At 37.2% G+C, this 13,582-nt stretch overlaps 2 protein-coding genes across 3 annotated transcripts in view; one reads left to right on the top strand and one right to left on the bottom strand.

The window, feature by feature from the left end:
* The window catches only part of LOC121725629 (zinc finger protein 26-like), a 98,805-nt gene extending 93,927 nt beyond the window's left edge, over positions 1 to 4,878 (top strand). For both annotated transcript variants that reach the window (XM_042112645.1, XM_042112644.1), the window contains exons 7-8: positions 247 to 439; positions 4,709 to 4,878. In XM_042112645.1, the coding sequence (XP_041968579.1) occupies positions 247 to 439; positions 4,709 to 4,862 (347 nt within the window). In that variant the 3' untranslated portion in view covers positions 4,863 to 4,878. The remainder of the gene's footprint in view (positions 1 to 246; positions 440 to 4,708) is intronic.
* A 1,978-nt stretch (positions 4,879 to 6,856) lies between these two features.
* Positions 6,857 to 13,582, bottom strand: part of LOC121725482 — a 37,627-nt gene continuing 30,901 nt past the window's right edge. Inside the window, exons 5-7 of the mRNA XM_042112486.1 lie at positions 10,684 to 12,330; positions 7,206 to 7,345; positions 6,857 to 6,931 (exon numbers count right to left, since the gene is read on the bottom strand). Coding sequence (XP_041968420.1) covers positions 6,857 to 6,931; positions 7,206 to 7,345; positions 10,684 to 12,330 — 1,862 coding nt within the window. The remainder of the gene's footprint in view (positions 6,932 to 7,205; positions 7,346 to 10,683; positions 12,331 to 13,582) is intronic.

The following is a 13,582-nucleotide window of genomic DNA, read 5'->3' as shown; positions in this document are numbered from 1 at the left end:
ACAGTCGATCTTGCTTAAAAATTAGCCAATCACAGTCGATCTTGAATCGAATCAAATCAAATTGTATTTTGTCTTCTAAGTCCCACTTCTTGTTACGTAGTTTAAGTTCTCTTTGGTCTTATGTCTTAAGAGCAGATTATTTATACGGACCTTACACACTACAGGTGTCACTCTCCTTTGATTTAATTTTCGATTTAAGTACGGTTGAAGCACAATGTTGATTGTGATGTACCCTGTTGATTGCAGATTTCAAGCAGTACCAGTGTCCGCTGTGCGTCCGCGCGTACTACACGAACTCGAATCTGCACCAACACCTGCGGCGAATTCACGGGGCAGGAGGGGGACGGCGATTCACCTGCAGCCACGACGCGTGCGGGAAATCCTTCGAGAACAAGTCTAAATTGTTGAGGCACCAGGATATGCACGACAACATAAAACGGTTAGTCTTTATACTTAATCGTATTAGGTTGGGGAAAAAGTTTCTTCGCATTTTATATAAAAATTCAAAAGGTTTTTTTTATAAAGTTTATTTACAATTAACTAAAGTATATAGGTGCCATTTTGTTCGATAACTTTTTGCCATCTTGTTGGTAAGGACATGCTCCCATTGCTTTAAAAATTTTGGGGCTTCTGATGAAAAAAAACTGCGATAAGTGGTTTTGGCAGTCCTCTTGTGATGTCAACCTGACACTGCCTAAGGAATTCTGCAGCGACCGAAACAGGTGGAAATCTGAAGTTGCAAGGTCAGGACTATACGGCGGATGTATTAACACCTCCCAGCCAAACTCCCGTATTTTTTTTTACTTATTTACTTATTTAATTCAGGCATCTTGGCCCATATTATAAATACCTTATAGACTAACATACATACAATTATACTAAAAACTAACACTAACACTAAAACACTAAACACGTATTGTCTGCGACGTGGGGCGCGACGTGTTCGGAAGTCGTCCTCGGAACCTCCTGTAGACGACTCCAATCGGCCAGAACTCCTCCTCGACGGTCGGTAGATGGTGCGTCGGGACTCTCACCACAAAGGAGCTAAAATTCACTTTGGGTCTTGCTCCTGATGTAGTCCACGACCTGCTCGACCGTCGTGGACGGGCGTCGCGGGAGTCTCACACCGCAACAGATGCTCGGGTCCTTCGGGTGCGGTGCCGCGATGGTTGCGGACGACGGGTTTCTTCTTCTTCCTCTCCACTCTTATAAACCCGTCATCATCGCACTTTCAATACTTTTCGGACGGAGGACACTCATTTGCAGGGGCCTCCTTTTTCCCTTTGTTTTTGGAACGCGCGACAAGCGCGGGCAAGCGGCGACACTTGCGTAGTTCGGCCGCGGCTCCGTTGCAGGCGGGGCGCGGGTGGCAGGGGCAGCGGCGGCGGTGGCGATGACGTGCTCGTGCGTTGACCCGTCTGAAAGTGCTGACGGGCTGAACGTGATCGCTTGCGCACCACGTCGGCGAGTGACGAACGCGGCATCAGGTGACCTACATATTGAATTACCATTCTTTAATTGTGATAATTCATTACGTAGATCGCTGATCGTAGACTCCGATGCCTGCAGTCTACCTCGAACTTCGGCCAACTCTTCTTTCAGGAATCTGATGTCCTTTAAGAGGGTGACGACGTCAACGTGGTCCAGCGTCACGGGCGGCAGCTTGTGCAGTTTTTTCGCCACAAAAGCCGGCACCTCATCCGGATCCGTCTGCTGCAAGGATATAATATCCTGCACGCTTCTTTCAGTTCTATCCCTCCGTCGCGATGGCATATTCGCGCTCTGGCCGAGCGTCTCGTAGAGCAAATGCTTCCCCTGGCAAATCTCCTCGCTGGTGAAGGAGGACTTGCAGATCTGCATTATGCTAACCTCGTCCATTGTGTCGATGGCGTGCTGGATAAACGCCAGCAACTCATTCGCCACGAGCGCCATGGTGACGTGCAGCGGCAATCAGCCGCGCGATTCGCGAAAATAATATTAATTAATAATATTTGCTGCGTGTGCATAACGTGGAGCGCGACCGTCCGCTGGCTCGACACATTACACACTTTTTGCTGAGTGGCTAAAGATGTGTGAGGTCTAGCGTTATCATGGTGAAAAACCACACCCCTTCTGTTGATTAATTCCGGCCGCTTTCTCTCAACTTCTTGCTTTAATCTCATCAGTTGTTCGCAGTACAGTTCAGAATCCATGGTCCTGCCTGGCGGTAACAGCTCATAATGAATAATGCCCTTCCAATCCTACGACACACACAGCATCACCTTGTTGCGAGTTAACCCGGGTTTCGCCATAGTCTGTGAAGCCTGACCGGCCTTTGACCGTGATCTTTTTCACACATTCTTGTCGTACGTGATCCACTTTTCATCACCAGTTATCAGCTTCTTCAAAAATGATTCGGTTTTATTACGTCGTAATAAAGAATGTAATAGTAAAACAAATGAGTACTCGGTTCATTAAGTTTCTTTCAGTGAGCTCATGAGGCACCCAAATATCGAGCTTTTTTGTATAGCCAGCTTAATTCAAATGCGCCAAAACCGTTTTGTGGTCAATTCCCAGTTCTTCAGCTACATCGTAACTACTAATATGCCGATCTTGCTCCACATTTTCAAAAATGGCATCAGTTTTGTCCGTAACAGGGCGACCATAGTGACGCACGTCTCGTCACATCTTTAATATCAAAATTTCCGGATTGAAAACGCTTAAACCAAATTTGCGCTACTCTCACAGATACTTACTGCATTAGGTCCATAAACATCACAAATGTTTTTCGCGGCTTGTGTTGCATTTTACCTTTTTTGTAATAAAATTTTAAAATGTATCGAATTTCTTCATTAGAATCACTCATTTTAACAATAAGGAAAACAAATGAAAATCTCACATTTACCTAATTGGAATTGTCTTCTGTGAACTTAAAACTGTTTAATTGTTGAGGACAGCGGCCTCGCACCCGATAAACACGTAGTGAGTGTATACAAACTCGTTAACAGTGAAAAACTCAGTGCAGAATAAGTGTTTTTAAAAATAAACTTTAGAAGTGAACTGTGATAAATCTGTGGCTCCCTAAGAGGTAAAAAGTTGTTATTTTAATAAAATAGAATGTTAACTAATAAGTATCAGAAAATTAGTGTCTGAAAAATAAATAGTTTGGAAAATATTAGGAAAAATGTGCTAAAAAACTATGTAAATTGTATTTTATCTTCGCCTAGCTGTAACTGTGTTAAATATAAGTAATATTTAGAATAAGTTGATTATTGTGGAACGATAAATAATTTCCCGAAATGCGTTTCAATTACCTTGGCTCATGGCAAAATAGGGAAAATAGGGAAAATAGCCGCTTCCGATAGTGAAAATAAGACTAAAGAGACGTACGAATCGGAGCGGCTCTCTCTACGGCATTGCCGCGGTCGGGTACCTCAGAGGGGCTTTCTATACGGCATTGCCTTGAGCCGGGTAAGCGAGACGGATTTCGGGGCCTATGTTCTCCTCGACGACTCGTGTGTTTTATTTACGCCCCGCTCAGCAAGATATATCGGTGTAGCCTTGGAATCTTCGAGTCCGATCCGAGCCAGCGACGAAACCTATGGGCGAATACTGTCCCAAACATTAATGATACCAAAATCAGAGCTCAAGAGATTCTATGACAAGTTCATACATACTATAATGCGTTTTCCCCAACTTATAATTATATATTAATACGCAATCGAAAAACTTTGGATCCCTTTTGACGAAAAATGCGGAAACTTAGGTGAATGAAATTTTACACAGTTAATATTATTTTGAAATTATGCTTTTATCATATATTTTTTTAACAAATAAAACACACTACAATGTACACACTACCATATTTTTGAATGACTAGCCTATACCCGAAGTATGTTTATTTTTCTCTATGGCCAATACATACGAATTATACTCTTTTGTTTATTAAGTATTGAAGTCTGTGGAAATTAAAAATGAATTGTTGTTTTTTTTATTAAATCTGAAATAGTCAATACTTACTTTAAACGGGGAGCCAAAAGAAGAAGATAATTTGTCGAATTTCGATCATTGGGCGATCTCTAGTAATGATAATAACTCAATTCAAGTAGCCCGCGGAACTTTAAGTCAGTTTGTTGCCGGGCTAAGGGCTTAGCGCTCGTTGTTTTTTTTTTTCATATATGTGTTAATTTTCTTACAAATATTTTATGTTATAAGTACAATATGCTTATTTTCAGTACAGTGTATTTGAATTTTAAATCATAAATACAACTTTGTTTTGATATAAATTAGCTACATCTATATATATATAAAACTCAAACGTGACTGACTGATTGACATAGTGATCTATCAACGCACAGCCCAAACCACTGGACGGATCGGGCTGAAATTTGGCATGGCAGATGTTATGACGTAGGCATCCGCTAAGAAAGGATTTTGATAAATTACATCCCCAAGGGGTTCAAATAGGGGATGAAAGTTTGTATATAATAATACTTCTTAACGCGAGCGAAGCCGCGGGCAACAGCTCGTTACCTATAAGCAGAATAATAATTAATGATTTTAAAGCAACATATTATTCTGCTATTTTATTTTAAGCTTTCCTATGTAATTAAATAAATTATGTTTATAATTACCGATAGCTATCTTTCATGGGTAGTTGCAACGTCAGAGTCAAACCAACCTGCCCATTCAAATGTGATTTTGTATTTATAATGATGACATTTTCCAGGCACCCATGTACGGTATGTGATTCGGCGTTTACAAGACGATGCTATCTAAAGAAGCACCTAGAGAAACATCACAACATTACGATCCCTAGACTCAAGTCAGGGAGGCGAAAAGAACTAAGAATAATCCACAAAAATGAACCAGAAATTACATGATATACTGATGAAGGTATTTGAAGTTTTATTTGATACTAGCTGTCCCGGCACGTTGTTTTGCCATAAAATGATTTTCCCTGTTTTCCTGCTTTTCTCTTGAAGTTTTTTCAGTTTTTTTTTTCTATAGACCTCGCGGAGTCCGAGACCTTTCCAACGAAAGCAAAACCGTGGATATCGGTTCATGCGTACTGTAGTTATAGCGTCAGGAAGGAAAACCCGACTTATTTTTATATTATTTTTATATATTTGATATTTAAGTGTTTGCTATTTAGATCTAGTGTTTACGATAGAATACATTGTATGAGTATCTCGGTATACGGCAAATTCGGGCGGCATTGAGTTGAAAGCGCAAAAATTTTGTTTTAATTTTGTTTTAATTAATAATATCAGGGTATATAGCTTTAACGGTGTGTCCGCTCATAGAGTTACACAATATTAAACCCCAGTAGGCATCAACATAATAAATATTATGTTGATGCCTACAGAAAATGTTGGATAAGAGAACATAATATTATTATGTGCTTTCAACTCAATGCCGCCCGAATTTGCCGTATACCGAGATACTCAAACAATGTATTCTATCGTAAACACTAGATCTAAATAGCGAACACTTAAATATCAAAATATATATAAAAATAATATAAAAATAAGTCGGGTTTTCCTTCCTGACGCTATAACTACAGAACGCACGAACCGATATCCACGGTTTTGCTTTCGTTGGAAAGGTTCTCTTATCCAACATTTTCTGTAGGCATCAACATAATATTTATTATGTTGATGCCTACTGGGGTTTAATATTGTGTAACTCTATGAGCGGACACACCGTTAAAGCTATATACCCTGATATTATTAATTAAAACAGAATTAAAACAAATTTTTTGCGCTCTTTGTCGACTGTCGTCTTTAGACAAAGCCTGCAATATATGCTCACCTCCTAAAGCTGGTTGATGATTTGAAGGCTGGTTCTCTTTTTGTTCATTGGCATCACATCTGTAATTATTATTTAGGAGCTGCAAGCTCAACTGTTCCGTGAACTGCTTATGTGTTCACTGACATAGTTAAATGCTAAGAAGGCATTAGTTTCTATAATACCAAAAATCGAAGCATATATGCGATGCACCCAATTCTGCGTTCGCCACACTTCCTCTATGGATAAACCACCTTGACGAACATGATTGTTAATGTCGATGGCAGGAGCACCGTCAAAATACTGCTCCACGATTTGAGTTCTAGGTATTTCTTTAACAGTACTGGCTCCAAATCCATCATATCGTGTTTTGCACGCTGGTGCTCCCGGCAATGTAGTACCACATGTAGAAACAAAATTATGAATCTTTCGATCTCTCCAGGCTGTGGCAAATACTTCAATATCCTCTAATTCTGTTTTCGCAGTAATGGTAGATCCTTTTCCTGGTGGACAATTTTCCTGAAGTTGTTTAAGCGGAAATTTCGCATGGGTAGTGTTAACAATTCCAATGAAGAACAACCCTTTTTTACGCAATTCGGTTGCTGTTTTTACAGACGCAAACCATGAATCACCAACAACTAACAACAACAAATACGACCAGTACCGTGCCAGGGATCCGTCAGTCTCAGAGTAGTTGCTGTGCCAGCACCTAGCTGTCTTTGCCATTTTTTTCTGCCATGCTGGCCTTGCCTTCATTGATTTCTAGACGTAACATTATCCTAGTGCTACTGTCGGCCAAAGTTTTAGCCTCACAACCAATTCCTTTAGGCTTACGTTTAATTTTAATGACACTTGGCATTCCCTTTTCAAAATAATTACCCCGACCATACCAAGCGAACACAGATTCGTCGACGGTAAGTTTGTACGAAGGAGTCAATGCACTAAGCCACCATTTATTGACCATATCAATGAGAGGTCGTACCAAAAACCATCGATAATCATTGATGCCTTTGTAATCATCGATAATCATCTACATGTTGGTGCGTAAATGACAAATTCATTAAAATTTCTTCAAAACGGTGCTTGCTCATACCAAATCTCGTTCCAAATGCAGGTGGTGGAAAAACTCTGGTTTCATCGGTAGACCAATAGTCTCGCCTTTCTGGTAAAATATTAATACACATGGCGTATAATACCCCAAAAAATTTTAAAAGTTCTTGTCCTTTTATAAAGTTTCGTCCTAATCTTGCATTGGTATAGCGTAATATATCGTCAACTCTGTCCAACGGGAAGAATAATAGCCAGACATCAATTTCTTGGATATTCACGCTGTTTAGATCGATATGTAGTCGTGGCTTGTACTTTATGCCTTTGTAATTATCAATGGTGATATCTATTTTCATTAGCCAGTCAACATTTATACCACCAGACGTCACTGTCACTATTGATTGACTAAATTCCATAGAAGGCGGAGTTGGAACAATAGTATTAGTTTCTTCATCTGACTCTGAATCAGAAGACGACGACGAAGACGACATTTCTAGCTCCTGGGCTTCGGCGTCTTCAAGCTGAAGCCCTGAAAATAATAAAGGAATTTAAATGAGTGGTCGTGTGTACTTAACAACATGTTTAAGCCATAAATCTAAACAGAATACGGTATTTGACTACATGCAAAAATACTGATTTTATTATACTTAAAATACTTATTGGTCATTGTTACTTAATAAATATTATATGAAGAAAAAAGATAATAGGTATATTTTTCAAATTAATGGCTTTATAAGATTCCAAAAACTAGCAAAAGTTCGAATACGCAATTTGAATAAAATATTAATTATTTTAGCTTAATAGCTACTTACTTATATTAAATGTAACATATTTAAAATTATTACCTATAAGTATGAACATACCTAAACGCGTTACCTAATAACTAAGATATCAGTATTTTTGCTCAAACAATAAAAATGGCAGTCAAATATCTATTCTATGTTTTATCATCATCGTGTTTAACCTCCACAAAATATCGTAAATAAAATTGTAATATCTAAGTAAAAAAACATACCAGTCTCGTCATTTGCAGGATTTATCATCTCAACCCCAATTATTGAACGCTTCTCGTCAATATCCCACCGCACGCGAACTTTATTATTATTTAGATTTCTGACTACAACGCCGAATAATTCACAGTCTTTATAATTATCTCCAAAATGTTGACGACTCCATGCGTTGTCGGTGCCTGGCGCATCGAAATTGGTCGCGCGAGCGCGGACGCGCTGCCCCCGTATATACTCATGCGCCATCGCGACTCAACTGAAGGTATGTTGTGCCAAGCAAATCGTTTCTTTATAGTAAGAAAGGGATAGATATACTCCATTTTTTCGTGCAAGTTTGATCTTTGTACTGCATATAATTAAGAAAATATGATCTAAAAAAGTTGCGTCCTTCCGGAACTACCAAAAGTCCTGCTAGCAGGTCTCTGGGCGATCTATCATTAAGTAATAAGATTAAGTTGCTTGTAAGTTTTTTTGTAAATTAAACGTAAGGGTAACAACCCTATTAAAACGCAGTGAGTACAATGAGTTTCTAAAATACTAGAGTAGCAATGTCTTACAAAAGATTCTCAGAAATGCGTAACCACTTTTTTGTTCAAAAGACAATGTCAAGTCATATATTCGTTATGTCATTATGTATGTGAGATATGCCTGCAGGCATCTTCGAAGTGGCAACGCGTTGCTACCGTAAACTTCCAATCTAGTTACGTTAGTAACATAGAATATCATTGAGTGAGTAACTTTTGGTAATCAATTAACCATAACTTTTTATTCCACAGACAACAGATAATAGACATAGTTCACAGATAATATTAATAAGTAACATAACACAGTCACAGATAATCATAAATCATAGACCAAATAGTTAATGGCGCTAGTATACAATATCGACACATCCTATGCATAACTAACTAACTGGAAAAGTCAAGTTGTACAGGAGAGCCGAATGAAAGTTAATATTACGATAGCATCTTCAATATTGTAGCTAATGACTTGAAAATCAGCACCTAGGGCTCTTTTTGAACGTATTTTTGAATATTGCATCCAATTTATTTAAATTTCTTTCGGATTATAAAATACAGCACATAAAGAGTTTTACTCTGGAATCCAGGCGCCATTTTTTTGTGAATGTGCCACATACGTAGTTATACATGGGAAAAACATTTACAAAAATAATAATTACTGCCTGATAGATGGTTATGCACTGTAACTTAACTCTAACCGTATTTTAGTAAGTGGCACATTATGGGTTATACTTGGGAATACATCAATAGAAAAACTAAATTATTTGTATTTTTTACCTTTAAGTGCTTACATTTACTACTAATAATATCAATAAAACAACTGAGTGGTATTGTACTTTATTTTCCAAAAGAAAACAAAACAAAAAAGTAATTCTAAAAATGTTATTACAAGCCTATAATATCTAATAACTTTGTTTTATTGTATCAAAAATCTTATGCCTAAAGTGTATAATTTCTATCTGACTTAGAGCTATTTGAACTTTGAAAAATTAATAGTACGGGAGCCATAGAACAAAATTTTTTGTGATTACTAACAAGCTATTTTTTTGTGAGTAGCTACATTTTGATAAGACGAACATTTTTATTTTCGAAAAATCTCGAGAGTGGTAGCTAACAGACATAGAAAGGATTTCATACTTTGACTTGATGGTCCTAAAATATGGATTGTTTTATTTGTAGGACAAGGTTACTCTTAAATTATATAGCTATTAACCTATCAATGTACAAAAAATCAGCTGGTTAGGGTTCCGTTTTAGGGTTCTGTAATCAACAAAACTTGGTTGACTCTGTACCCTAAAACGGAACCCTTACCAGCTGATTTTTTAAGCTACTCACAAAAAATTAGCTTGTTAGTAATCACAAAAAAAAATGTTCTAAGGCTCCCTCACTAAAAATAAGATATCATCTAAAGATATCAGATAATCACTACTGTATCACAGCATTTTAACTATTATTAATAAGGCTTTGATAAAACTAAATATCATACTATCAGTATCAGTCTTCATTTAATTCAGCTTCATCATCGCCTCCAGGAACCAAACTTTGATAGAAATTATGGTATTTAACGGGTATTATTTGATGATCACACAAATATTTCAAGTCCTGAAATTTATTCTTAGGTACTGAAAACTTGTGGAAATAAGCTTTAGATATTGAACACTGTTCACCGTCAGCAACGATTTCTTTTCGGCGACGTCTAGTGTTCAGTTGGCGATGGGTGTACAAAATAATACAATCATATTCATGGCTACAAAAATCAGTCTTATAATAAATCCTATCAGTCTCATTTGGTAAAACTTGAAGCTGTCGAATTTGTGACCACATCATTTTTTCACCTTTGGCATTAATGACCCAATTAGCGCCAGACAAAAACTGTTTAAAATCTAAAAAATCGGGATTCTGCATTTCAATAACATGATATGGTTTATCATCTTGTTTGGCCCATCGAATCATATTATACCAGTCATCTGGACTATATATCATTTTGTTCTTAGCAAATCTTTCGATGAGAGCGTGAACTGAGTCCCCTTCGTTTTGGGTATGTCCACGCTCCAAAAAAGTATGGGTGATGGTTACATTAAAATGTTTTGCTGCATACAAATAAGCTAAGAATACGATCCGGTTTCTATTCTGACCTCCGCAATTATCACTAAAAAAATTGAAATTTATAATCCCTTTTTGATTATGTTCTTTAATGTAGTTATAAACACAACTTGACACTTCTGTTGCGCCTTTTTTTGCAGTCGTCTCATCCCAAACATAACATGTTCCCTCTTTTTTACCAAGGCTGTAAAAAGTAAGATTGTAAACTGACAATTTTCTCTTATAATATAAAATACTGGCTTGTCCATGTGGTATCCCATGAATTTTTTGAAAATCATAAGTAGTAGTAAGTGTTTTATCACTATCTCTAACGGATAACTCTTTATATTTATTTTTTAACTCTCGGGCTATTTCCTTATTTCTTATATGGTCAGTATACGTTTTGAATTCAGTTTCTGGAACAGGTTTTGGTAAATTTTTGTAGACGTGGCATACATCACACTGATCTTTGCGTGGGGCATGAAAACCTAAGTTGAAATTAGTATTCACGATGTCCCTATATTGACGTAAAGTTTTGGCTGGATTGCTATAGTATAAGCTGTTGTCAACAACCCACTCTTTGTATAAAAGAAACATACGGCTGTAAGACAGTGATTCATCCAAATACAGTTTGGAAGTACGGCTGCGAACGTAGTGCGATTCTACTGGTTGAAAATTGTTAACGTGATCACACACGCTCTTGATCATTTCAGCATCTATCACTAATTGGCGATTATTACGCCCACCTCTGGCATCAGCTGTTATAATACCACCACTATCTTCAATTTTTTTCAAAGCCGTTGTAACCATACCAGCGCCAATGCCTAACGTGTTCAAAAACATGACTTTGCACACAGGTACTGGATCGACAGGAGAACCTACAATGGGTAAACTATAAGTGATTGTGTACTGTCTCCGGAATGGAAGTTCTGTAGTTCTTCTACGCTTGTTAATTTTCTTACAATATTTGGAAATAAAATCCCACTGTCTCACATTATTACCGATGCTCCAAAAGCTATCAAATATTTTTTTCCTTAACTCATCAGTAAACTTTTGCGGACAGTGGAATTTACATTTATTACAAAACGCTTTTATAATTCTACCTGGTCTCTCAGTACCATCTCTACTGAAGTAACATTTACCAGTATTTCTATTCAGTTTTCTTTTGACATCTTTCCACTGATCCTTGTGGACTCTACGACCTCGTCCTTTATCTTTCTTGTTTTCGTTATTATTAATTCTTGATCTGGTAGTGCTTGCTACAGACGGAGGGCTTTGTATTGACAATAAAGAAGTACCGGGAGTACCGTTATCTAAAGGCGAAGGTGGAATAGAATTTATTCCATCTATATCTAGTAAAGATGCAATAGACGAAGTTGGGGGTCCTTTATCTTTCTTGTTTACGTTATTATTAATTCTTGATCTGGGAGTGCTTGTTATAGACGGAGGGCTTTGTATTGACAATAAAGAAGTACCGGGAGTACCGTTATCTAAAGGCGAAGGTGGAATAGAATTTATTCCATTTATATCTAGTAAAGATGCAATAGACGAATTTGGGGCATTATTTGATGACATCACTGGTGATTGCAAGAAAGAGTCTAAATTATTTAAAGCGACAATACATGAATCTGGACCAGTATTTGAGGATAGTAATGGGTCGTTATTAACAATTATTGTAGAATCATTTAGAATTAGATTCTGGTCTCTATTAGTAGCCAATTTAGTATGTATTTGTTGCTCGTTATAAGTATTCGTTATAGGATCTTCAGTCGAGATATTATCATTAAGAGCTTGGTTTTCATTTTCCTGTACTGTGTAATCCTCGGAATCACTACTTTCAAGAATATTATTATTGTTTTCCCAGTACGTCCTTTCTTCTTCGGTAAAATATGGTACAGGTGATTCTGAAAATAGAAAACGTAAAAAAGAATTAATTATAAAAATCATATTATACTTTTGTAAAAAAAAAAAATACTTTACAGCTGATAATTTATTATACATATAAAGCAATATAAGATAGAAGTAGTGGTACTTAAAGAGTTCAATGTAATTACGTATCCCTCAAAAAACTCTGCAATTGGCAGATATAAATAAATATTTTTGACTAATCCAACGCATATTTCATGTAGTGGTAGTTAGATTTAAGTTATGAACGGTCAACCCAACGCATATTTCGTATAGTGGTAGTTAGATTATAGTTTTAAATCGTCAATTCAACGCATAAATAGATAAGTACCACATAGTTAAAATCCATTATTAAAAGTCCAAAGCAAAAGGATCTAACTGCGGAAGTTAAACACTTTTGCGCTGGGTTTTGACAACTAATTAAAATAATTATTAAAACACATTTTATTATTACCACAAAGAATTAACAAATCCTTCATTAAATGAATTAAGCTACGGACATGTAAATAAATAAATTAATCACTAACACAAACTAAAATATTTAAGTCAATAAAAACCTGCTTTCGTGGTTCCGTGGTGGTAACTTGCACTATGCGACATTTCTTTTCGTTCACAAGCCTTTTTTAAATTTTCTTTAAAGCGCATTCGTTCAGAGCTCATTTTAAATCAACTTATTACAACGTATTCGCTAACGAACACACGCTACGCCTGTGCACTACACTCGCCGCGGTATAACTGACTAACAGGTAGATCCCCTCCCGCCCGCACCTCTCTTCCTCGCTCTATCCCCGCGCATAAATACGGGTCTACCAAATAGCTAGATTTGCGGCTCTCACTATTATAAGATGCACATTTATGCTATTATAAATGCGGCTTAAAATGAAAAATAAATATTATTTTAATAGTCTATCCTATAAAACCGAGGCCACAGATTACGAAAATGAAACAATCGTATAACTCGTCAATTGGCACTTAGTGAGTTATGCATAGGACGTGTCGCATTTGCCACTGTTCGGTTTCGATGTCGTTTTTATTCAAGCTTTTGTTTGCCAAGCATATGGACGGACCATAATGATGCTTGGCAACCAATGGCAAACAGCAAACTACAATGAATAGCGTTTGCTATTCATTGTAGCATGTTTATGCTTCATATGGATGGGTGGTCGTATGTGTTTGCTTGTTCCTGTTTGTGTTAGGCACTGTTTGGCGTTGGTGTCGGATATCTTTCACAAAGCAAAGGCCGTTTGGCAA

The sequence above is a fragment of the Aricia agestis genome, chromosome 3, assembly GCF_905147365.1.
Source record: "Aricia agestis chromosome 3, ilAriAges1.1, whole genome shotgun sequence".
NCBI lineage: Eukaryota > Metazoa > Arthropoda > Insecta > Lepidoptera > Lycaenidae > Aricia > Aricia agestis.
Note: the sequence above shows the minus strand (reverse complement) of the source record. Positions and strands in the feature narration are given on the sequence as shown.